General features: G+C 39.4%; 1 protein-coding gene across 12 annotated transcripts in view; it reads right to left on the minus strand.

The window, feature by feature from the left end:
• PTPRT (protein tyrosine phosphatase receptor type T) overlaps positions 1–27,091 on the minus strand; it is a 1,067,282-nt gene that overhangs the window by 233,831 nt on the left and 806,360 nt on the right. For all 12 annotated transcript variants that reach the window (XM_047746505.1, XM_047746499.1, XM_047746504.1 and 9 more), the window contains exon 12: positions 23,983–24,256. In XM_047746505.1, coding sequence (XP_047602461.1) covers positions 23,983–24,256 — 274 coding nt within the window. The remainder of the gene's footprint in view (positions 1–23,982; positions 24,257–27,091) is intronic.

Here is a 27,091-nt window from a genome sequence, read left to right on the forward strand (position 1 = left end):
CTCTATCTCCATTACTCCTTTACATCTTACAGGAAGTATTAGCCAGTACAACTGGATAAAAGAAATCAATCAAAAGCATACACACAGGAAAACAAACTTTTAAAAAAAGATTTATTTATTTATTTTTGAGAAAAGAGAGTGTGCCTGAGTTGGGGGGGAGGTGCAGAGGGAGAAAAATAGACTCCCTGCTGAGCAAAGAGCCCAAGGAGGCAGGGCGAGATCTCTCCAACCTGAGATCACGACCTGAGCCAAAATCAAGAGACCCATGCTTAACTGACTGAGCCACCCATGTGTCCCTTGAAAATAAACTTCAAAATATTTCTGTTTGTAAATGACATGATAGTATAGAGAACATTTATGTGAACTGTATCCATATATAAAACAGATAATCAATTAGAGGATATCATGCCAGCAAATCCCATTTACAATGACAAAGATTAAATCATTGGTAATAAACTTAGCAACAAGTACAAAAACCTATGTATGAAGAAAGTTTTATACCACCCATGAAAAACAAGCAGACTCGAATAAATAGAAAGCTATGCTCTGTTTTCAGTTAGGACAATTTAACATCTTTAAAGATGTCATTTCACCCTAATTAATGTATAAATGGAAGGTAATCCCAGTAAAATTACTAATAGGATTTTTATGGAAGTGGAAAAGTGACACTAAGACTTACATGAAAAAATGAACATGCGAGAAGAAGCAGAAAATCAGTGAAAGAGAAAAATCTGGGCAGGAAGACTGGCTCTATTACATATTAAAACATAAAAATCTCTGTAATTTTAACTATGTTGTACTAGTGTATAAATAGGCAAACACACCAGTGGAACAGAATGCAAAGTCCAGATAAAGACCTAAGAACACATGAAAATTTAAAACACAAGACAAGGGGCATCTCAAATATTGGGGCAAAAATGGACTTATAAATAAATGATACTAGGACAACTAAATAGGCATTTGGGAAAAAAGATAAAATTAAATCTATACTTCACACCATATGCAAAAATAAACACCAAACATCAGAAAGCTAAAATGTAAAGAAATGAAAGTATACAAGCATTAGAAGCAAATGTGTGAATTTCTTTATAAACCTGGTGTAAGAAAAGGTTTATCACTATGACTCAAAGTTTGGATTCAATAAAAGAAAACAAACTGATGCATTTGACTGCATATTTTTGGGGTGTGTGTGGCAAAAACACTTATAAGCAGAGTCAAGAGATAAATAACTGGGAAAAACTGTGACATATATCACAGATAAAGAATTAATATCCCTTATACATAAATAGCCCTTAGAAATTGAGGGCGGGGGGAGTAAAAAGCCTGATAGAAAACCAGGCAAAAGACATAAGGAGAAGGAGTGATTGGTTGGCTCCATCCATAGAGCACGCAATCTTGATCTCAGGGTCATGGTTTCAAGCCCTGTGATGGGGGCACAGTTCACTTTAAAAAAATGAGATATAAGGAAGGAATTAAGAAACTAAAATGTCTCCCAAATATATGAAAATATATTTTAAAATATATCTTAACCTCACTTATAATAAGAGAAAGGAAATTAAAATTATATTGAGATAATTTTTTTCTTTTAAAATTGAGGTATAATTGACATATGATATTATATTAGTTTCAGGTATATGACATAGTGATTCCACATTTGTTTATATTATGAAATGATTACCACAGGAATTCTAGTTACGATCTGTCACCATACTAAGTTGACACAATATTACTGACTATATTCCCCATGCTATATATTACCCTACGACTTATTTATTTTTATAACGGGAGGTTGGTATCCTTGATCCCCTTCATTCATTTTGCTCTCCCCCAAACCCCTTCCTTCTGGGAACCACCAATCTGTTCTCTGTATCTATGAGTCTGGGTTTTGTTTTGTCTGTTTGCTTTGTTTTCTAGATTCCACATGTAAAGTGAAGTCATACGGTGTATGTCTTTCTCTGACTTATTTCACTTAACATGATATCCTCAAGATCTATCCATGTTGTCACAAAGAGCAAGATTTCATTCTTTAAGATTGAGAAGTGTTCCATTGTGTGTGTGTGTGTGTGTGTGTGTGTGTATACACATTACATTAAATATATACACACCACATCTTCTTTATCTAGTCACCCATTGTGGACACCTAGGTTGTTTTCGTCAAAAATATATGCACTCCCACATTTGTTGAAACATTATTTATAACAGCCAAGATAAAGTTTCTTATGTATAACTTTCAACACACACTTCCAACAATATAGAAATATATATTCCCACATTCCTTTATTACAATGTTTGCAATTGAAAAATATTGGGTGTTCCCAGTCCCATATTGATGAGTTCCTCATCAATATGTCCATACATGAGAGTAATTGAATAAACTAATATATATCTATACCATGAAATACTATGCAACTCTAAAAAAGAATGAGGAAGACCTCTATGAACTAATATAAAGTGATTTCCAGGCATCCGTGGTATGTTGCCTTTTCTGTAAGAAGGGGAAATAAAATATATATGAATTTCTTAAGTTTTTCCCAACAGTTTACAAGAAACTAATGACATTGGTTTCCCACAGGGGAGGTAGGAATGGGATAAAAAGACATGGTATGTACCTTTCTGCATACACTTCTTTTGTAAGGCTTACACCTTTGAAACCATGTTGTAATATTTTACATATTTTTAAAAAAGCAGTAAGAATGGGTAAAGGGAACCCAAAGTGAGTAACAAAGATAACCCAAATAGCATACTGAATTATTTCATACTCGGGGCCTTTACATTGCTGTTCCTTCTGCCTGGAATACCTTGCAATCTTCACGTCCTCATCTTTTGAATTCTGTTACCTGTCACTTCTTCAAGATGCCTGCCCTGATAGTTCCACTCAATTGTCACATCATGAGACTCTTTTCTATTCTCACCCATCACTCTACGAAATGATTTGTGGATTTACTATTTGTCAGTTTTCTACACTCCCCACCAGGTGTAAAGACCATGGAGGCAAGAGACTTGCTCATTCCTGTCACTGATGGCACAGTATCTGGCACATATTAAGCAGGCCATGAAAAATGGGTGGTGTTAGACATTCAAATTCTAGTTTTGTTTTTCATCAGTTGAGTGACCTTGAGTAAAACTCCTGGGCAAATTCCTTGGGTAAATTCCTTAATCTTCCCGAGTTACAGTGTCCTCATCTACAGAATGGTAGCAGAATCCAATGCACATCTCACTGGGTTGAACAAAATTTTGAATGCACAAGTGCCTGAGAGATGCAAAGAAGTATATGCACATGACTTTATTTTTTTTAAGATTTTATTTAGTATTGGAGAGAGAGAGACACAGTGAGAGAGGGAACACAAGCAGGGGGAGTGGGAGAGGGAGTAGCAGGCTTCCCGCTGAGCAGGGAGCCAGATGCAGGGCTAGAACCCAGGACCCTGGGATCATCACCTGAGCTGAAGGCAGACGCTTAATGACTGAGCCACCCAGGTGCCCCAACATGACTTTATTATTGAAATAAATTGATATTGGGATTATTGACAAGATCTTTTCCCCTGTCTGCAAGAGAATCCATTCTAAACTTTTTAGCAGGGCATGCACAATCCTCCAACCCCCCATTATCTGCTCCCTGTCTCCCTCTGGACTTCCTTCTATTATCTCAAAACCAATCCTGTCAAATCTCCCCAAATCATGGAACAATACAATTTGAGTTTCTGCTCAGGTGCTTCCTTTTCAGGACACAGTCAGTCCTCTGACCTATTGTCTGCATGAGAAATATTCACTTATCTTCCATACTCTCCTGAAATACCATTTCTTCCATGAAACTTTTCCTCAACATCTTCTCATCCCCTCCATTTCCAGGCTACCAATTGTACACTGGGTACTCCACCAATGAGATGCCTGATACGGTTTATTGTACATGTTCGTTTTTAGGACTGTCTTTTCCACTGTATTGTGGGTTCTCTGAGGGCAGTGACTGTAGATTACTTACCTGTGTATACCCTCATTGACTCAGAGCAAGCCCTTAATAAATTATTGCTGGATTTTTATCATCATCATCATCAGAGAGACAGGTGTAGCCCTTTCACCAGAGACTAGGGACTCCCAGGTCTAAACCAACCTAAGCCAGGGCTGTCCTTCATGCTTCCCTGCATAGCTCTTATCTGACCTTAATGATCACTGCTCTCAGTGAGAGATCCTTTGAGCTGTAATTACTAATTGATGTTTGTAAAGTCTTTGAAATTCTCAGATGACAGATGTAATCAAAGGCCAATTTATTATGATAATTGTTATTAGTACAGCTCCTCATTATTTGTTGATGTTAACGGCAGGGCCAGCAGGTGTTTCAAGATTGAGCAGGGGATTGAGGCTGGCCATACATGGGAGGAGAAAGAGATAAATGTGGATGTGTGGGGAATTTGAGGTCTTTTAGGGACCCCTGCTGGTTTCAGTCTAGCCAGATTCTACTTTGTGGGGTTATGAGTCAGCATGAAGTAAGGCACTAAGTGTACAAGGCTGCCTAATGGCATTTTTACATGCAAAGGTTCAAACCCAGCTCTGTCTCTTGCTTCCGGAATGTGCTTCAGCACATTCTGAGTCTTGGCTTGCTCATCTGTTAAATGAAGATACATACAGTATCAATTTACACTTGCTGTGTAATTGTGCAATTTACAATTGCTTGAGGCACGTACGAATGGATGTGGGAAGACCAATTAGGAGGCAGGTTTCCTAGGCAAGAGATGATGATATTCAGGACTAAGATGGTGACAGTGGAAATAAGAAGAGTATATGGACTGAAGAAAATTTCAGAGTGCAGAACCAGCAGGATTTGGTGACAACAGATATAGAAAGTGAGGTGTCTTGGGCAACCCAGACTTCTAAAATAGGAAAGACCCAGGGACCTTTACAGAGCTGAGGAATGAACAATTCAGCTTTTAAGAAGTTGTGTACTACTTCTGTCAGTCTCTTATAGCTTTGGTTTATGTGAATTTCATCAGCTCTGTAGCCTGATCAACTGAATTAATGGGTTTGCAAACTTGGGGGCCATGATATAAAAGTTGGAATATGACCAACATTCAGTTTCCAGGAAGGGCTTACAGAAGTGCCCACTTGTTTCTCTGTAAGTACATTCCCAAGTTCCCTTTGAAGTCTCATACTTCTTTCTCCCTGATGCATCAAGTGTGCCAACTGGAGTCTCTGCACACTTTGGACCTCACTGATTTTGTTTCTCTTCCTTGAATTACACCTGCCCCCAAACCCTGTTCACAGTCTATTCAAATCTGATTTTAAAAGTCTGTGTACCCACTGATTTTTACAAATATTTTATTAATTTATTTGAGAGAGAGACTGACCGTTAGAAATAAAGAGAGAGAGAATCTGAAGCAGATTCTGCATTAAGCACAAAGCCTGACAAGAGGCTTAATCCCACAATTGTTGAGATCATGACCTGAGCTGAAACCAAGAGGTGGTCATGTAACTTGAGCCACCCAGGTGCCCCTGTGCACCCAGTGATTTTGCTTGTTCTGTTCCTTAGCATACTTCCACACTCTACCTCATACACTTATCCATGATATTCTGAAAATGATAGCTGAAATTGTTTATTGCACACCAAGCACCATGATTGGCATCTTTAATGCATCTTATTTAATATTTATATATCTTTTTTATAAAGTTGATTCTATGGGCATCAAAACTTTCTGAATGAGAATGTGATTAAGAAAGTCTAAATAACTTTCCTAAAGTCACATGGATGGCCAGTGCCAATCTGTGCAAAAGACCCCATATTAGGCATATTCATCAATAATGCTTACAGAAAAGAAACTTTGATATCCACTAATCTTATTTAATGGAATCAATTAATGGAATGATATTATATAGCATAAGAAACAGTAAGTGTAAATGGAGCCATTAAATTCCAGTTTAAGTTTAAGGCAAGATGGCAGAGGAATTCAGGACACCTAAATATCTTTGGGTCCCAGAAATTCAGCAAGTTGTCAAATCACTCTGAATACCTACAAACAACAGAAGATCGAAGAGAAGAAGAGCAGCAATTCTAGGAACAGAAAACCTACCACTTTCTGGAAGGCAGGACGTGCAAAGAATGAATCCGAGATGATATATGGGAAAAGAAACCCTGGTGGGGGGGGGGGGAGTGGGCAGCTCCTGGCAAGTGGTAGAGCAGCGGAGCACAAAATCAGAACTTCCAGAAGTCTGCTCCACTGAGGGACGTCACTCCAGAAGCTAAGCGGGAGAGAGGGGGTGTGGAGCCCTTGGGGGACAGTGTGGTCTCAGGACCCATGGGGTCACAGAAAGACCAGGGGTGTATGAGTGTGGCAGAGCTCCCAGGTATCAGAGCATGGGAGCCGGCTGCAGAGACAGAACAAAGGAATACACTCTCAGCTCAGGGTTACCTTAAACTGTGATCCAAGGCACAGCGGGCCACTGCTCTTCAAGCAGGGACCCAACAAGTGGGAGATCCAGGGAGACCTACCTTTCTCCCCTGGGAGGAGCTGTGTGGCAGAAATCTGCTGGGTTTGGAGACTCCAAATGAGGCTGTGTGCCTGAGAGAGAAATGCTTGGTCACAGGTCACAGTGAGCTCAGAGCACAGCTGGAGACCAGGGAGACAGGAGTGACTGTGCACTGTTCACCAAAGGCGCACTGAGGAGTGGAGCCCTGAGCTCTCAGCAACTCTGGGCCGGAGATTGGGAGGACACCATTTTCATTCCCATCCTCCAAAGCTCTATGGAAAGCGTTCAGGGAACAAAAGCTCTGAGAGTGGACCCAAGCAGATTACTTAATCTGGCATCTGGCAAGGGTGGTGCAGTTCTGTCTCTGGCAAAAACATTTAAGAATCACGGCAAGAAGTCCCTCCCACAGATCAACAAGAGCATCCAGCCAAGACCGAGTTCACTGATCAATGAGAACTGCGAACTCCAGAGATAGGGGAATGCAACATATGGAATTCATGGCTTTTTTCCCATGAGTCTTTAGTCTCTCAAAGTTAAATTTTTTAAATTTTATTTTTTTCCAATTCTATTTTTTAAAAGTTTTTCCTCTTTCCTATTTTAACCTCTTTAAACTATTTTATCTTATCAATACTTTTTTAAAAAATCTGTTTAAATTTTCATTGTTATAGTCATATTCTATCCATTCATTGTATTTATCCTTATTTTTGGTATACATATAGGTTTTTCTTTCTTTACAATTTTGGGATACAATTTCTTCTAACAGATCAAAATATACCCTAAATCTAGTGCATGGCTTTGTTCTAGTTTCCAGCCTGATCACATTCTTTCCTCTTTTTTTTTTTTATTTGTTCAACCAACTTCCTATCAATTCCTTTTTTAGAACCTTTTTAAATTTTCATCTTTACAGTCATAATCTACTCCTTCATTGTGCTTACCTTTATTTTTGTGTATATATACAAGTTTTTCTTTCTTTAAAATTCAGGAGCCAGTTTCTTCTAACAGACCAAAATACACCCAAAATCAAGTGTGTGGCTCTGTTCTATTCACCAGTCTGAGATATAAAAATATATATGTATATATTTTTCTTCTCTCTTCTCCCCCTACATTTGGGTCTCTTCCAATTTGGTTGGTGTATATATTTCTGGGATTGTTGCTACCCTTTTAGTATTTTGTTCTCTCATTTATCTATTCTTATCTGGATAAAATGACAAGGCAAAAAAACTCACCTCAAAACAACAACAACAATAAGAAGCAGTCCTGATGGCTAGGGACCTAATCAATATGGACATTAGTAAGATGTCAGAACTAGAGTTCAGGATGATGATTACCAAGGTGCTGTCTGGGCTCAAAAGAAGCATTAAAGATACCAGGGAATCCATTCTGGAGAAATAAAATCCCTTTCTGGAGAAATAAAAGAACTAAAATCTAACCAAGTTGAAATTTAAAAAAGCTATTAATGAGATGCAATAAAAAAAAAATGGAGGTTTTTACTGTTAGGATAAATGAGGCAGAAGATAGTATTAGTCATGCAGAAGACCAAATGATGGAGAATAAAGAAGCACAAAAAAAGAGAGATAAACAACTACTAGAACATGAGGGGAGAATTTGAGAGATAAGTGATACCTAAGACAAAACAACATTAGAATAAATGGGGTAACAGAAGAAGAAGAAAGGGGGGCCAGAAGGTATATTGGAGGAAATTATAGCAGATAATTTCCTTAATTTGGTGAAGGAAACAAGCATAAAATTCCAGGAGGCACAGAGAACAACCACCACCCCCCAAATCAATAAAAATAGGTCAAAACCCTGTCATCTAATAGTAAAACTTACAAGTCTCAGTGACAAAGAGAAAATCCTGAAAGCAGATCAGGAGAAGAGGTCTGTAACATACAATGTTTGAAATATTAGATTGGCAGCAGACCTATCCATAGAGACCCGGCAGGCCAGAAAGGACTGGCATGATATATTCCAAGCACTAAACAAGAAAAATATGCAGCCAAAAATACTATATCCAGCTAGGCTGTCATTGAAAACAGGAGAGATAAAAAGCCTCCAGGACAAACAAAAACTAAAAGAATTTGCAAACACCAAACCAACCCTACAGGAAATATTGAAGGGGGTCCTCTAAACAAAGAGAGAGCCTAAAAGTAACAGACCAGAAAGTAACAGAGACAATATATAGTAACAGTCACCTTACAGGCAATACAACGGCATGGAATTCATATCTTCCAATAGTTACCCTGAATGTAAATGGGCTAAATGCCCCAATCAAAAGACACAGGGTACCAGAATGGATTAAAAAAAAAAAAGACCCATCAATATGCTGTCTGCAAGAAACTCATTTTAGACCCAAAGACACCTCCAGATCTAAAAAGAGGGGGTGGAAAACAACTTACCATGTTAATGGATATCAAAAGAAAGCTGGGGTGGCAGTCCTTGTATCAGATATATAAGATTTTAAGCAAAAGACTGTAATAAGAGATGAGGAAGGACACTATATCATACTTAAAGGATCTGTCCAACAAGATCTAACAATTTTAAATATCTATGCCCCTAACGTGGGAGCAGCCAATTATATAAACCAATTAATAACAAAATCAAAGAAACACATCGACAATAATACAGTAATAGTAGGAGATTTTAACTCCCTTCCCCTCACTGAAATGGACAGATCATCTAAGCAAAAGATCAACAAGGAAATAGAGGCTGTAAATAAAAGACCCACTGGACCAGATGGACATCACAGATATATTCAGAACATTCATTTCCAATGCAACAGAATACACGTGTATTCTTCTTTAGTGCACAAGGAACATTCTCCAGAATAGATCACATCCTGGGTTACAAATCAGGTCTCAACCGGTACCAAAAGATTGGGATCATTCCCTGCCTATTTTCAGACCACAATGCTTTGGAACTAGAACTCAACCACAAGAGGAAAGTTGGAAAGAACTCAAATACATGGAGGTTAAAGAGCATCCTACTAAAGAATGAATGGGTCAACCAGGAAATGAAAGAAGAATTGAAAAAATTCATGGAAACAAATGAAAATGAAAACACACTGTTCAAAATCTTTGGGACACTGCAAAGACAGTCCTGAGGGAAAGTATATAGCAATACAAGCCTTTCTCAAGAAACAAGAAAGGTCTCAAAGGAGCTGGAAAAATAATAGCAAAGAAAGCCTAAACCCAGCAGGAGAAGAGAAATAATAAAGATCAGAGTAAAAATCAATGAAATAGAAACCAAAAGAACAGTAGAACAGATCAACGAAACTAGGAGCTGGCTCTTTGAAAGAATTAATAAGATTGATAAATCCCTGGCCAGACTTATCAAAAAGAAAAGGGAAAGGACCCAAATTAATAAAATCATGAGTGAAAGAGGAGAGATCACAACCAATACCAAAGAAATACAAGTAATTATAAAAACATATTATGAGCAAATATACGAGCAAATTTGACAATCTGGAAGAAATGGATGCATTTCTAGAGACATATAAACTACCAAAACTGAACCAGGAAGAAATAGAAAACCTGAACAAACCCATAAGCAGTAAAGAGATTGAAGCAGTCGTCAAAAATCTCCCAAGAAACAAGAGCCCAGGGCCATATATATATGAATATATATATGATTTTATTTATTCATTTGACAGACAGAGATCACAAATAGGCAGAGAGGCAGGCAGAGAGAGAGAGAGAGAGAGAGAGAGAGAGAGGAGGAGGAGGAAGCAGGATCCCTGCTGAGCAGAGAGCCTGATGTGGGGCTCGATCCCAGGACCCTGGGATCATGACCCGAGCTGAAGGCAGTGGCTTTAACCCAATGAGCCACCCAGGCACCCCTCTACCAAATATTTAAAGAAGAATTAATACCTATTCTCCTGAAACTGTTCCAAAAAAATAGAAACAGAAGGAAAACTTCCATACTCATTTTATAAAGTCACCATTACCTTGATCTCAAAGCCAGACAAAGACCCCATCAAAAAGGAGAATTACAGACCAATACCCCTGATGAACATGGATGCAAAAATTCTCACCAAAATACTAGTCAATAGGATCCAACAGTACATTAAAAAGGATTATTCACCATGACTAAGTGGGATTTATTCCTGGGCTGCAATGTTGGTTCAACATCCACAAATCAATCAATGGGATACACTACATTAATAAAAGAAAGAACAAGAACCAAATGATACTCTCAATATTTTCCGAAAAAGCATTTGACCAATGAAACATCCTTTCTTGATCAAAACTATTCACAGTATAGGGATAGAGGGTCCATACCTCAATATTATAAAAGCCATCTATGAAAAACCCACAGTGAATATAATTCTCAATGGGGAGCTTTTCCACTAAGGTCAGGAACACAGCAGGGCTGTTCAATATCACCACTGCTATTCAACATAGTACTAGAAGTCCTAGCTTCAGCAATCAGACAACAAAAAGAAATAAAAGGCATCTGAATAAGCAAAGAAGTCAAACTCTCACACATTGCAGATGATATGATACTTTACGTGAAAACCCAAAAGACTCCACTCCAAAACTGCTAGAACTCATACAGGAATTTAGTAAAGTGTTAGGATATAAATATAAATGCACAGAAATCAGTTGCATTTCTATACACCAACAGCAAGACAGAAGAAAGACAAATTAAGGAGTCCATCCCATTTATAATGCCACCTATGAGATACCTAGGAATAAACCTAAGCAAAGAGGCAAAGAATCTGTGCTCAGAAAACTGTAAAGCACTCATGAAAGAAATTGAGGAAGACACAAAGAAATGGAAAAATGTTCCATACTCACAGAACAAATATTGGAAGAACAAATATTGTGAATATGTCTATGCTACCTAGAGCAATCTACACATTTAATGCAATTCCTATCAAAATACCATCAACTTTTTTCAAAGAAATAGAACAAATAATCCCAAAATTTATATGGAACCAGAAGAGACCCTGAATAGCCAGAGGAATGTTGAAAAAGAAAGCCAAAGTTGGCAGCATCATGATTTCAGACTTCAAGCTCTATTACAAAGCTGTCATCATCAAGACAGTATCGTACTGGCACAAAAACAGACACATAGATCAATGGAACAGAAGAGAGAACCCGGAAATGGACCCTCAACTCTATGGTCAACTAATCTTCGACAAAGCAGGAATGAATGTCCAATGGAAAAAAGACAATCTCTTCAACCAATGGTGTTGGGAAAACACATACACCAAACAACACCAAATGGTGTTGGACAGCCACATACAGAAGAATGAAACTGGACCATTTCCTTACACCACACATGAAAATAGACTCCAAATGGATGAAAGAACTCAATGTGAGACAGGAATCCAACAAAACTCTTGAGGAGAACACAGGCACCAACCTCTTCCATCTCAGCCATGGCAACTTCTTCCTAGAAACATTGCCAAAGGCAAGGGAAGCAAGGGTAAAAATGAGCCATTGGGACTTCATTAAGATCAAAAGCTTTTGCACAGCAAAGGAAAGAGTCAACAAAACCAAAAGATAACTGATAGAATGGGAGAAGATATTTGCAAATACATATCAGATAAAGGGCTAGTATCCAAAATTTATAAAGAATTTCTCAAACTCAACACCCAAAGAACAAATAATCCAATCAAGAAATGGGCAGAAGACATGAACAGACATTTCTGCAAAGAAGACATCCAAATGGCCAACAGAAACATGAAAAAGTGCTCAACATCACTCAGCATCAGGGTAATACAAATCAAAACCACAGCGAGATACCACTTCACACCAGTCAGAATGGCTAAAATTAACAAGTCAGGAAATGACAGATGTTGGGAAGGATGCGGAGAAAGGGGAGTCCTCCTACACTGTTGGTGGGGATGCAAGCTGGTGCAGCCACTCTGGAAAACAGTATGGAGGGTCCTCAAAAAGTTGAAAATAGAGCTACCCCACAACCTAGCAACTGCACTACTGGGTATTTACCCTAAAGATACAAATGTAGTGATCGGAAGGGACATGTTCACCTAAATGTTTATAGCAGCAATGTCCACAATAGTCAAACTATGGAAAGAACCTAGATGTCCATCAACAGATGAGTGTCTAAAGAAGATGTGATATCTATATATCTATATCTATCTATCTATCTATCATCTATGTATCTATCATCTATCTATACACATACATACAAACACACACACACATACATATGGGAGTACTATGCAGCCATCAGAAATACCTGAAATCTTGCCATTTGCAACAATGTGGATGAAACTAGTGGGTATCATGCTAAGCGAAATAAGTCAATTGGAGATCGCTGGGGGGAAGGGAGGGAAAAAATGAAATAAGACAGGACCAGGAAGGGAGACAAACCATAAGAGACTCTTAATCTTAGGAAACAAACTGAGGGTTGCTGGAGGGTGGGGGTGGGGGGATAGGGTGGCCAGGTTATGGACATTGGGGAGGGTATGTGCTATGGTGAGTGCTGTGAATTGTGTAAGACTAATGATTCACAGACCTGTACCCCTGAAGCAAATAATACATTATATGTTAATTTTAAAATTCCAGTTTAATACTGTATCACAACATTGATGGATAAGGGACCAATGAATTTCTGGAACAGAGATATGATATTGACCAGTATCTCCTCAGGGCTCCTTCTATAAGGATGTATATTATAAATTTCCCTTCTAGTGTCTCCCATGAAAAGTATGTATGCTTCTTTCCTTCCACTAAGAAAAGCTTTGCAAACCTCCCATACACTCCTTTTTGCCTTTGCTCCCAAGAAGCTCAAGAGGTATAGATAATGTTCTATCTCATTAGCCACCTATATTAGGCCTCTGGTATAATGACAACCTTTCTGCCACTAAGATCCTTGAGCTAACTTAAAATTTTAACTAAATATGTATACATATTCATACACACACACCCCCACACATATATATACATATATACACACGATTATATACACATGCCAAAATATTTATGTGTATTATGTATATATACACATATGTTAAATTTTCACATGCACACACAGACACACACATACTCATGTTAGCAATATCCTCATTCAAAAGGTACTTAGGAATGCTCACAAAGTTACCATACCTATTGCTTATTCCTCACAAAGACCCCAGTGATCTTGGGAGGGCACACCTCATCCCCATATGACAGATGGGGAAACTGAAGGCTAGCAGGACAGTATTCAGTTTAGGTAGCTAAAAAAGAGCAGAGTCAGTTTTTAAACCAATGGATCCAATATCCAAATTCAGAGGTATCCCAACTTATTCACCATTTGGGGGCCAATTGAGCCAAACTTCATGAGGACCCTTGTCTTTCGAAGGGGCCTGATGGAAGCAGAAACCCCTGCTTTATGGAAACTTAGGCTGCTACTTCCATGAACCTTTTTAGGACTCAGGGCTGGAGCCTTCATTGATGCCTCAAGACCCAGGCTGACAAGATTATCAGCTGTCAACATTTGCGTAACCTTCATTTCCTTTTCCAAATGAGTCTAAAGTATATTTGCATCAAAAACGAAAATGTTCTTGGTCCCTTAGGTCTCATACTGTGATAATAAAATCTGTAGGAAATGTGAGTGGAAAAATAAATTAGCAACCTGGGAGAGCTCATTTTGGTATTTGTACAAGGTGACAGGGAATTTCTCTTTCTCTGGAAAGAGAAGTTTGAGCCCCATCGGCCTTCAATAGAAGTTCAGAACTTTCAAAAGCAGGTGCTAAGGCTCACCTGGTGGAATAGAGCCCAGAGGTAGGTATGCCCAAGGGGCTGGTTGATACCCAGGATGCAAGGATTGGGAAGGAGGACCAGGTAGGCTGATGGGGCATGAAACCTAGGCTCTGGTGAGAGAACAGAACTGAGAAGAGTGTTGAACAGGCCTAAATTCTCCAAAGTCGTTGTAGAAAGGTTTTGTTGATAACCCTGGATTCCAAATGTCCATTTCAATTCTCTGCTGTAACAGAGCTGATACAATCCAGAAACAGGTTCCTAACATAGGACTATGGCAACAACTAAAAAAAAAAAGGGTATGTGGAGGTCTTTGGTTCACAGTTTTCTATTACAATCTGGATCAGCAATTGATGGATGGGAGAGGTCTGAAATTTTCTGAGGCCTCTCAACCACGCTGCATGGCAGACTTGGAAGAATGACTGCCTTTCATAGTGGAACAGTGTCGCAGGGAATATTAGACTTTCTTTACCCTGTATCCATGGAGATAAAGAAAGAAAGCTCTTACTAAAGCCCTTTCTTCAGTATGAGGTAACTGAGATGCTATGAGATTATTGGGTGCTGATGGGATTTCAGGCCATCCATTTTACTGATTTAAATGGAGTCATTTTGTTTGTGAGACCAGTCAGGAAGTAGCACAGATGATAGTATTTTCTTAGTGTCTGGGATGCAGTAGATACTCAAGAATAGAAAGTTTTCAGGATCCATGATAGGGACTGCATAGGAGCTTAAAGAGTGAGTGTGGGTATTGTGGGAATTGGAAGGGAAAGCTTCATAATTGTGCATAATGTGGAAGTGTGGTGGTCATTAGGAGTGGTCTCAAATATCCCAGTTCACATCCTAGGCATGTGGTTCGAAGGCACTGCCTCATTCTTTTTGAAGTTTAGCATGGCTACATGAATAGCTTTGGCCAATGGAATGTGAAAGTGCTATGTGTCATTTTGTGTAGAATTTGAGAACTAGTGTTTTATTTGCCATATTACTTTCTCTGCCTTGGTGATAGTGGAAACATATGTCAAGATGGGCCTTCCATTAGCCTAGGTCTCCAAGTAACTATGATAAATAGAGCCCTTCTGCCGACCCATTTTGGATACATAGAAGGAATGAAAAAAAAATTTTTTTTCTGATAATACACTGAGATTTCCTGGTTGTTTGCTACTATAGCATAAATTAGTTTGTCCTAAGTCATATAGGAGTTTTCTTGTAAATTCCCTGACAGAACATCTAAGATCCAAGCCATGAGATACCCTGTGTGATCTTCACTCTAACCCTTTTTGAGCTTGGAACTCCCACATCTTCTCATTCCATGGCTTACCTGAGCTTTTCCCACATGACATATGAACAGTCACTAAAGTAGAAACAGAATCAGGAAATGGGATTGGGAGAAGTAAGATTACTCTCTAAAGACAAAATCAATTATGTCACAAGATTCAACAAAAAGAGAGGTCAGGCTTGGAACCATATGTGAAACATTAAACTAAGAAAAAGATAGCCTGAAATGGGGTTAGGAAGCAGTTAGTCATGGGCAAGTCAAGGCAGCCAGCAGCTGCCACATAGACACGGTTCCTGAGGTCAGATAAGAATGCTCCAACTTTCCCTTCCTTCAGGAGAGGAGCTGCAGGAAATCAACAAAAGGGAAAAGAACAAATATTACAACTGTGACAGATGACTTATATGTATTGTCTCATTTACTCTTCCCAAATTTGGGGGAGGTAGGTCATTAATCACATCATACATCTTGGGATGTTAAGTAACAGCTCACGTTCACATCACTGGAACTGGCCATAATTCAAAGCCAAGTCTATCTGATGCCTACCTCTCAATTCTTTCCATCCCACCGTGCCACAGAGAATCAATCCATGTACAAATGTTCTTTTAATAGTGCTTGGACATAACTAAATATAGCTCCCAATATATTCAGAGACACAGAATTCTCTCTAACTCAGCTCTACCTAGATACCCCTAACTGTTATAATGTGATTACATTGCAAACATGAGGACCCATTCAAAATAGCATCTGGCTTCCGACTGCTCTCAAGAGGCAATTGAGCTCAGGAGCTGGAAGAGAAAGCGAGAGAACAAGAACAATCACCCTTCTACTTCCCACTTCTCTTATTTAGATCACCATTTGGCAGAAGCATCATTCAGGTTAAATGTGCCCCTACATGATGAAAAAGTTATGGCAAGGAAAGAGTTTTCCCTGCTATATAAACAGAATATGCACAACAGTCCTGCCCAAGAAAAGGTGGCTTCTGGTGGGTATTTGCATGAATTTGCCACACTTGTTTTGCATCCAACCGTTAATTATGGTCCTTTCAACTTCACAATCATGGCTAATGGTGGTGGAGATGCAGAGAACAGTAGATTCAGCAGACCTCATTCTGGGAAGAGTGGGGGAAAAAAACAATGCAAAACTGCACCCACCTGCTGTTTACAATTGAGACAGCTACTCTGGGTACCATTTGGAAGATCTGGAGGAAATCAAGGCTGCCCAGGAGCCTGGAGCTTGGGAAATGAGACAGCTGGGGAAAAGTCTTACTATTATGATGGAAGGCAGGTCTTTTAGGGCTCATCTGTCTATGGTGAAAATAGCTCAGAACTACATCTCGTGCTACACTGGATAGAAATTCAGACTGTGCTGACACTTATTTGGTGCCTTTCAGAATTTAAGATCTTTCCTCATTTAATCCTCAAAATGATTGTGTAAAGTGTATGTTACCATTTTGATTTCATAAGTGAGGAAACCGATTCACAGAACACAAGAAACAGTTCATAATCTCATTCATTCATTCATCCAACAATAATCAGGTATCTACTATGAGTTAAATATTGTACTCAATATGGAGAATATGGCAGCAAACAAAACAGAGCTGCTACCTCCTGGAGCTCTCAGTCTAAGGAGGGAGGCATGTACTATGTAAAAACCAGTGAAATTAAAATATGCTTAGTGTTATAAAGAAAACACACGTTAATGTATGAGTACTGGCATGGACAGCTCTTAGATAATATGACTGGAAATTTCCTAGAGGGTGTGACGTTGAAGATGAGGCCTGGAAAATGAGAAGGCACTAGTTCTGCAAAGAATGAAGAAAAGAGACACTCAGAATTACAGCTTGCATAAGCACCCCAAAGAGAGAAAAATACCTTGGAATGTTTGAGAAATAATGTTTTAGAAAATGGTAAAGAGAGGCAGAGTAGTGAAAATGTAGCAGGTGTGGTCTAACTATATCTGTAGCATAAGGCAGGTTCTGGGTACCCCTTTTTAAGGAGGGCATTGGGAAAATGGAGTATGTCTATGAGAGTATAGAATAAATAGGATTAAGGACTTACAGAAAATCATGCCATGTGAGAAACAGAAGCAACTACATGTTAAAATATCAATAAGAAACAACCTGGATGGCCAAACATGGTAGTTGGTACTGTCATATTTTCTCCAATAGGCTGACATGGGAAAGAAAGATTTGATTTGTTCAAATCAATACAAGTGCCCAAGAGTAGTGAGTTAAGGAGACCAAATTTGGCTTTATAGAAACAAGAAAGTTCTAATAAAGGAGTCAGCTCTTTCCCTCCAGAGAATTGCAGTGGTCATGCTGAGGCTCTATAATGCCCTGCCAAGAATGCTTTATTGGAGATTTCTTTGTTGGCTTCTCCTCTACATTAGATGACACGGCAAAATCACCCAATTCTAAAATGCTATAATAGATCTATAATACAGCTATATCCAAAACAATGGTTACAATATAGCTGATTCACAGTAAGACTGGCACTGATGATTCAGCACCAAGGACAGAGCACTGACAGTCAGCGCTGCCCTTGTTTTCTTTCTGTAAGAAAACAGTGGGTAGGTTTCTCAAAAAGTTGGAAATGAGAGACTGTGGACTCTGAGGAACTAACTGAGGGTTTTGGAGGGGAGTAGGAGGTTGGGTGAGCCTGGTGGTGGGTATTGTGGAGGGCACGTACTGCATGGAGCACTGGGTGTGGTGCATACACAATGAATCCTGGAACACTGAAAAGAAATTAAAAAAATAAATTTTTTTAAAAAGTTGGAAATGGAGCTACCCTTATGAGCCAGCAATTGCACTACTGGGTATTTACCCAAAGATACAGATGGAGTGAAAAGAAGGGCCATATGAACCCAATGTTCATAGCAGCAATGTCCACAATAGCTACAATGTGGAAAGAGCCAAGATGCTCTTCAGCAGATGAATGGATAAAGAAGATGTGTTCCATATATACAATGAAATATTACTCAGCCATCACAAAGGATGAATACCCAACTTCTGCATCAACATGGATGGGACTGAGGGAGATTATGCTATGTGAAATAAGTCAAACAGAGAAAGACAATTATCATACAGTTTCCTTATTTGTGGAACATAAGAAATAATAGCACGGGGGACATTAGGAGAAGGAAGGAAAAAATGAAGGAGGGGAAATCGGAGGGAAATCAGAAGGGAAATCTAGAAAAATGAAGGAGGGGAAACCATGAGAGTCTAGGGACTCCAAGAAACAAACTGAGGGTTTTAGAGGGGAAGGAGTTGAGGGGACAGGATAGCCCAGTGATGGGTATTAAGGAGGGCATGGATTGCGTGGAGCACTGGGTGTTATACGCAAACAATGAATCATGGAACATGACATCAAAAGTTAATGATGTACTGTATAGTGACTAACATAATTTTAAGAAAGGAAGAAAGAGTCAATGGGTAAGTGTGATTTTACTAATCTGATCAAAATTCCCAATAAAAATGCCTGTCAACAACTCACACTTCATGAAAATGTCTGCAAGGATTCTGAGCACCATGGCTCATGATGCATATCATACTTGGGCTCTCCATAGTGTTTACAGGGTTGGATTACAATACTCCACATTTATATAGATTACTGTAGAGTTTACATAATGTCCTTATCCTCATCCTATTACTAGTCAACATAGATCTTACACCAAGAGTTAATGAGTGAAACCACATTCGTAAATCTAATGACTAATTATCTGACACATTATTTTACTTATATATTTTTAACAACTCCACTACTAGAATGTAAACAGTATGAAGGCAGGGGTTTTTGTCTGTTTGGTGTAGTGTTTTATTCTGGGCACTCAGGAGAAGTGCCTTTTTTTTTGACATATAGTATATGCTTCCTAGATGTTTACTTAATATATTTAATTCTTTTTTAGCAGCTTACTTAAAGTCAAAGATACTAGGATTTTTTTATGTAGGTAGTCTCATTGTAAAGTCTGGGTATTTAACCACTCTGCTAAACTAACTAACAAAACAAAACAAGACAATCCTTAATATCCACAGAATAAATGTATCTGGACCCTAAAATTTTCTTACCCTGTTTTGACTAAAACTTGCAGATTAGGTTGGGAGCAATACAATTGATTGTATTGTAAATTATTCTACCTGGCCCACAAACACCCTGCAACAAATGGCCATTTTTTTTAAATTTATTTTCAGCGTAACAGTATTCATTGTTTTTGCACCACACCCAGTGCTCCATGCAATCCGTGCCCTCTCTAATACCCACCACCTGGTTCCCCCAACCTCCCACCCCCCGCCCCTTCAAACCCTTCAGATTGTTTTTCAGAGTCCATAGTCTCTCATGGTTCACCTCCCCTTCCAATTTCCCCCAACTCCCTTTTCCTCTCTAACTCCCCTTGGGTGGTATAGTAAGCAATATCTTATTTTGTTTAGGGCTTTGAAAATTAATAGGGTCTCTCTAAAAATCAATTTGGCACAATTGTGCGAGGATTATTTACTGTTTATACTTTTTTTTATTTTTTAAATTTATTTTCAGCGTAACAGTATTCATTGTTTTTGTACCACACCCAGTGCTCCATGCAATCCGTGCCCTCTCCAATACCCACCACCTGGTTCCCCCAACCTCCCACCTCCCGCCCCTTCAAAACCCTCAGATGGTTTTTCAGAGTCCATAGTCTCTCATGGTTCACCTCCCCTTCCAACAAATGGCCATTTTTACTTTCCTTTGATTTGTTTTAATTTAGTATGACTTTGCCCCATCCTTGGGTTTTAATCTTCTAGTGATATGGAAATATCTTGACCCAAAATATTTTTTCCTCTTTTATGAGGGGAACAAAGCACTACTTAAAAAAAAAAAATCAAACCTAATGCTTTTGTCTTCTGGCTTGCTTTATAGTTGCTGATTTTCACATTTACTTATAGTTTCCTTTGCTTCTCCACCTTTTCTTTGTAGTCTGTTGTTTTCTGGCTTTTTAAAGGATAGATTGGAAAGCTGCCTTTATGTTTAAAAACTATACTTTTCAAAAATTCTCAGTATCAGAAACAGAGTAGAAGTTATTTATTCCATCCTGTCTAACGTGGAGTAATTGGCAGATATTTACTTACACTCCACTCATCAATCCTCCAACTCCTCCTCAGTTTTTGTTAACATAACAGCAAATTACAGACCCAGATTACAAAGTTAATTCTTTATATTATACATTTTCTCCTTAAGTAATTATTTTTATGTTAACCTTCTCTTTTTATAACGTATTTATAGCAATAATTTAGCATTAACACCGTGTTGAATTAGTTTCCATGCTCACTGCAGGTCTTTTCATTCCATATATCTTTGTTCTAGATTTCCTTATTTTGATTCATTGCTTGGTCAATTGCTCTTTGAATGATTTATTAGAAGCAGGGCAGGTGGGAGCCCCTGGATACTGAGAATGTCTTTCTGATGTATTTGCACAAGAACAACAACTTGGCTGATAAAGAATTTGTGGGTTATAACATTTTCTCTTCAAAAATCCTCCAGGCTTAACTGCATTGTCTGCTGCCCTTTCCGAGATGGAGGAATCTGAGAAGGGCCAGGCAGAGATCTGTTAGACTGGGAATGGCTTTTCTGCTCCTATGACCCTTTAGCTTAACTCTTTTTAGTAAAACTTAATACTGAATACAGTAATTTGAAATACAGTGTGTAGCTTTTCCTTTGCCAGACGAAAACAACACGCTGATTGCCCAGCTCTCAACAACATTTCCTCTCTGTTCCTGTGAGGCCAATGGCATATTCAAGATCCCTGTCATAAGCATGCACCAATACCCTTAATTTCCTTCCTGCAAATCTTAGTTCCAGAACAGAAGCACACATAGTGTGGGATCGAAGGCATAAGTAATTCAACTATCCTTGTTCATCTCGAAGCAATAGTAGAAACTGCTTCCTAGATGAGGTAGCTTTGGAGTAGGATGACTTTTTTTCCCAAAGGCAAAACTCCGTGTCTTGAGGAGATAGTCCACTGTGTGATGTTTGGGAAGCAAAACTTCCCACGGTCCTCCTATGTCACCAGCTGATCTACCAAGGACCAACCATGCTTGTGTTCGGCAAATTCCTCCTGAGGTCCATTTCTCAATTTCTTGGGTTCTACAGACTTGGTCTCTTGCTGGGTTTTTTTTTTTTATTTTTTTTTTTTATTTTTAGAGTCTTGGTAAGAATGTGACAGAGAGTGAATTGAGTGCAGCTGCTACTCTTCTTCACAGCATGCAAACCCAAAAGCACCTCTTGACATGTTGCCAAGAACAGGGAAAGTCACACCTTCTCAGAGTTGTGCTCCGCCAATAAACTGGCCAGTCTGGGAAGCAGAGAACCAGGAACAAGATGGGCCCCCAGATGCTTTCTGCTCATCTTTATGTCTTCCTCCTCAATACATCAGAGTGTTTCATGCAGAGGGAAGACCAGATGGACAGATGGAAGGCAGTCTGGCGGCTTCTCTTTGTAGTTTTAAACTCTCTGTGAGGAACGTTGCTTGAGCAAGTAATAAATGCAGAACTGAAATACCAATGTGGAATTTAAATGGCTCTGTGGACATTTAAAATGTTAATTAGTTCCTCAATCCAGGTTTCTCGTAAGGTAATGACTTCCACTGACAGACTAAACTCTCCATCTTGGCCACCAGAGCCTACAGAGCCTACACACTTCACCAGATCTTGCTTTTGTCTCAGCATTTCCTTCTCCAGTGAGCTTCTCACTTCTCCAGAAATACTGTGAAACATATTCCCCTATGTTACGAAATTACCAGATTACACTATGTTACTAGATTCCCCTATGTTACGAAAGCTCTTGGAGGGCACCTACTTTATAACCTTAATTTGAATTATACAGCTTAGCATATGGCATTGTTTGTTATATATTTGTTGAATGAAATATAGCAACCTGAGATATGTCCACAAAAGTATTCTAGATAGAAAATACTTGTGTCATAAGAGGAACTAAAGATACTGAACTTTCAGAAATAAGATCAGATGGTACGTTTGAACAGAGGGGAGGTAGATGGTAAGAAAGATCTTATGGAACTAAAAGAATGCTGCCCAAGAAGGCAATTGCATTGGTTCTCTTGGGACCTAAGAGTCTGGACTAACGGCAATGCATAGAAGCTATAATAAGAGACATATTTCAAGCAGCACAATAAAAGGACTTCTTAGAACTACAGCCACCCCAGAGATCAGTAAAGTTACCATGTAAAGGAGTAAGTTCTCTGTCACTGAAGTTATTCAGGAATATGCACTAATACCAGTTAAGTGTGATATTGTAAAATTGATTGTTTTATGTGGAGGGGGAGGGAAATAGGTATATGGTGACCTTTTAGATCTTTTCCAGCTCTGTGCTTTTGTGATGTTATGACTGGCATCCCATCTTGACCAAAGAAATATTTGACATTAAAAAAGGTTACCTTGTCTTTGGGAGAAGAAAACATTTTCTAATGTGACTATTGGTAATAACAAAAGAGTTAACATTCACTGATTAACTACCACATGTTTAGTTCATTCATAAATAATAAACCAATAGGTATTATTCTGTAGGTGAGGAAATTGATCTTCAGGTAGGCATGTGATTTGCCCAGAGGTAATCTGAAAGAACTTTTTATCTTTTATTATTTTTATTTATTTTTAGAGAGAGTATGTGCATGCACCTGTGGGTATGTGGTAGGGGAGGTGGGTAGGAGGGGCAGAGGGAGAGGCAGAGAAAGAATCCCACCCAGGCTCCACACCCAGCACGGGGCTCAATTCCACAATCCTCAGGTCATGACCTGAGCTAAAGTCAGGAGTTGGACGCGCAACTAACTGAGCCACCCAGGCACTGCAGACCTTTTATCTTTGAATACTGAGGTCTGCAAATTTTTTCTGTAAAGGGTCATATAGTAAATATTTTAGGCTTTATGTGGCATAACGTCTTTGTCTCAACTACTCAACTTGAGACACCTGGGTGGCTCAGTTTGTTAGCCATCATGACCAAGGCTTGGTCATGATCCCAGGATTCTGGAATCAAGTTGCACATCGGGCTCATCACCCAGTGGAGAGTCTGCTTCTCTCTCTGCCTGCCACTCCTCTGTTTGTGCGCTCTCTCTCTCTCTCTGATAAAAAATAAATAAATAAAATCTTTAAAAAAATAAACTACTTGGGGCACCTGGGTGGCTCAGCAGGTTAAACCCTCTGCCTTCGGCTCAGGTCATGATCCCAGGGTCCTGGGATTGAGACCCACATCGGGCTCTCAGCTCAGCGGGGAGCCTCCTTCCCTCCTCTCTCTCTGCCTGCCTCTCTGTCTACTTGTGATCTCTGTCAAATAAATAAATTTTTAAAAAATAAATAAAAAAATAAACTACTCAACTATACTGTTATAGCATCAAAGCAACCTTAGACTATATAAATGAATAGGCATTGCTGTATTAAAAAAAGTTTACACACACACACACACACACACACACACAGAGGCATGGGGCTGGATTTGATCCCCATGCTACTTTTCATTTGAGAACAGGAAATATACACAAGGCAAGAAATGACCTCCATGTGGTCATACTTACTCCATTTGCTTTGCTGAGTGCCTGGAAGTAGATGCTGTAGCTTTTCAGAGGGGAAAGAGGAGGGTTCCAGTATCCATTGTATGTCTTATTGTCACCCACTGTAAATGGCTGGGTGACAGGCAGGTTGGCGGGCTTCAATTCAGCGGCAAAGTAGTGTAGAGAATCAAGGCTGGAGGCATTCCTATAGCTCACAGGCACCGAAAAGCACTCAATGATGTCAGCTGCCCTTCGTGACTTCTGAAGTCGCTCTTCCTTGACAACCAGCTGATAAACACTGGGCAGGAAAGAGAGGAAGATGAGCAACTATCTGGAAGGATGGACTTGTTATTTATCACCACTCTGTCTACAAATAAACCTCCCTCCTAAGATTTAGAATGAATAAACCCACTGCTTTGTAGAAACCCATCTCCATTTAGATGTCCCAAGGCCAGTTCACGCTGGATATATCCAAAACGCAACATGGTCCCAAGCCCAGCAAATCTGCCTCCTCCTTCTACATTTTTTCTTTAGAAAAGGGTAGCGTTGCCCATCAAGTGATGAGATCTCGAGTCTGGGGCTCATCCTCAATTCCTACCTCTTTGGATATCACTCTGCACTTATCATCAAAAAGCCCTGTTGACATCTGCAATCTGTACCTGCCCTTTTCCCTTCTTTCCCTTCACTGAAAATGCTGAGGTTAGGTACTTCCCTACGTCTTACCGGATTCAACTTGTCTCTTTGCCTCTAACTTATTTATCAACTAGCCAACTCATTGACCTTCCTGAATATAATACTGTCCCTCTTCAAGCACTCTCATAAGTTCTCCATTATCTGAATGATATAATCTAAACTCCTCATCCTGGCACTGGGGACACTTGTGCCTGGCTTCCTGTCTTTTGGAAACTCTTGGGTTAGTCCCTGATTCTAGCTGCTCCAGACCCCCTGCTATTGCACAAACATCCTGTGGATCCCACCTCATGCCATCATCAGTTCATGCTTCCTCCACCTGCAGTGCCCTCCACTTCTGCTGGTGGAAGCCTTTCCCTAAAGGCTGAGTCTATCTTTCATCTCCTCAATGAACGCCATCTAGACCCTCCCAATCTGAATGAGTCTTCCTCCTTAGTTCTCCCACAATTCATTAATGGATATCTTCTTGGGATTACAGTAATATGTACATGGAACTACTGTTTCTCTGGCTAGGCTGTGACCTCTTAGACAGTGAGAGTTGTGGTGTAGTTATCTCTGCATCACTCCCTCCACCATATACTGCTGAGCAGGCTGCCTGATACCCATACAGTGATCGGTGAATACTTGTTCAAGTGAACCAAACTAAGCTGAAAGCAGGCATGAAACCAAATATGACTGGATACAAAATCCCTAATTAAGATAAACAGTAAATACTCTGAATTCCTGTCTAGTGATCCTGTGCCATTCCTTTCAACTTAGAAGTAAGTAAGGAGTGCTCACTTCGGCAGCACACATACTAAAACTGGAAGTAAGTAAGGAGGTGCTAGTGTGTGAAGAGATGACCAAGCCTTTATTCAACACCAACTATATGCCAAATGTGTAGACTTTTTAAATAAAAGTTATCCTAATGTTTGTGCACTTGGATAGCATTTTACTACCTCCTTGAATGTGTACAATTTGTATTTCTCTTGAAAAGTAATTTTTTTTTTCTTGCTTAAACAACAAACATTTATTTTCTCACAGTTTTGCAGGATATAAGTCCAAGATCACAGTGTCAACAGGGATGGTTCCAAGAAGTGCTTTTTAAAAAAAAAAGATTTTATTTATTTATTTGAGAGAGAGAGAGAGAGAGAGAGGAGGAGGAGAAGAAGAAGAAGAAGAAGAAGAAGAAGAAGAAGAAGAAGAAGAAGAAGAAGAAGAAGAAGAAGACGACGACGACGACAACGACTATCCACTGAGCAGAGAGCCTGATGCAGGGCTCAATCTCAGGACCCTGAGATCATGACCAGAACCAAAAGCAGATGCTTAACCAATCGTACCACCTAGGTGCCCTGAATGAATGTTCCTCTTTTAGAAGAACTTTATTGCATAGATCTCTGGGACTCATGCCCTAAGACAAAAGATCAATTTCCCAAAGAGTGCCCCCAGGAAACTTTTGTGAATTAATGAGGTGATTGCAGCAGTGGCCCCAAACCAATCATTTAAAGATGACATAGTGAGATAGCACATGGTTTATGAAGATGGAATATGGTAAGGGCTACCATCTTTCAATCAGGCTGTCCATCTAGAGCTATTTGGTTAAGAAGCACAACTTGGGCAAAGACAGAGGCACAGGACAATTTGAATTAAAAATAAAAGGGTACGGAGGGACTGACCCAAGGAAACATGCCACACCCAACATGGCAAGTCTTCCCTTGAATCTCCTTAAGCATGGGGATCATCAGTAATGCAAATGGGAAAGAAACAGACATATGAATGTCTGCCACACTTAGAATGTGGTATCTGGGTTGAGGTGAGCAATGGCTTGGCAAGCATATGTACTGTTTGATGGGCACAACTGAATGAGAACTCAGTGGCATGTGAGTGAATGTAGCCCATCTTTCTGGGAATGCAGACTACATCTGAGTGTGAGCAATGTCCAAATGAGCATCTGTAGGACTTGGGTGTCTAAAAACTGAGCAAACATATATACTCTTGGAATGAGCGGGTGTGATATCCAGGTGACTGTTACCTAGGTGTGTGCACACCTAAATGTGTGTGACATCATCTATATATGTTCATAAAACTGAAGTCAATAAACACCTAAATTAAATTAGGGCTTCAGTGCTCGTTCCCTCCTCCTCAACCCTGGAGTCCTCAATGACACAATCAGTTTGTTTTTCAGGACAGCTAAGCTCAAAAAAAAATCTCTGAAAAACATCACAAAGACCCAAGAACCAAGCCTAGAGGTCACAAGGTGAGAGTGGAGGGCTGTCTATAACAGTTTTTGGACCCCCCCAATGGTTTACATGTAATAGCAGTCTTCAGTAAAACTTTGAATCTGGCTAGAGTGTTAAGGACTGCTTGTTGAGGGCTTATGTTTCATGGAACTCTAATCTATGAGGGAAAGAGCAAAAGGCAATGAAGAGTGAAGGAGCAACAGTCTCTTGGGTCCACCGGAGGG

The sequence above is a fragment of the Lutra lutra genome, chromosome 9 (assembly GCF_902655055.1).
Source record: "Lutra lutra chromosome 9, mLutLut1.2, whole genome shotgun sequence".
Taxonomy (NCBI): domain Eukaryota; kingdom Metazoa; phylum Chordata; class Mammalia; order Carnivora; family Mustelidae; genus Lutra; species Lutra lutra.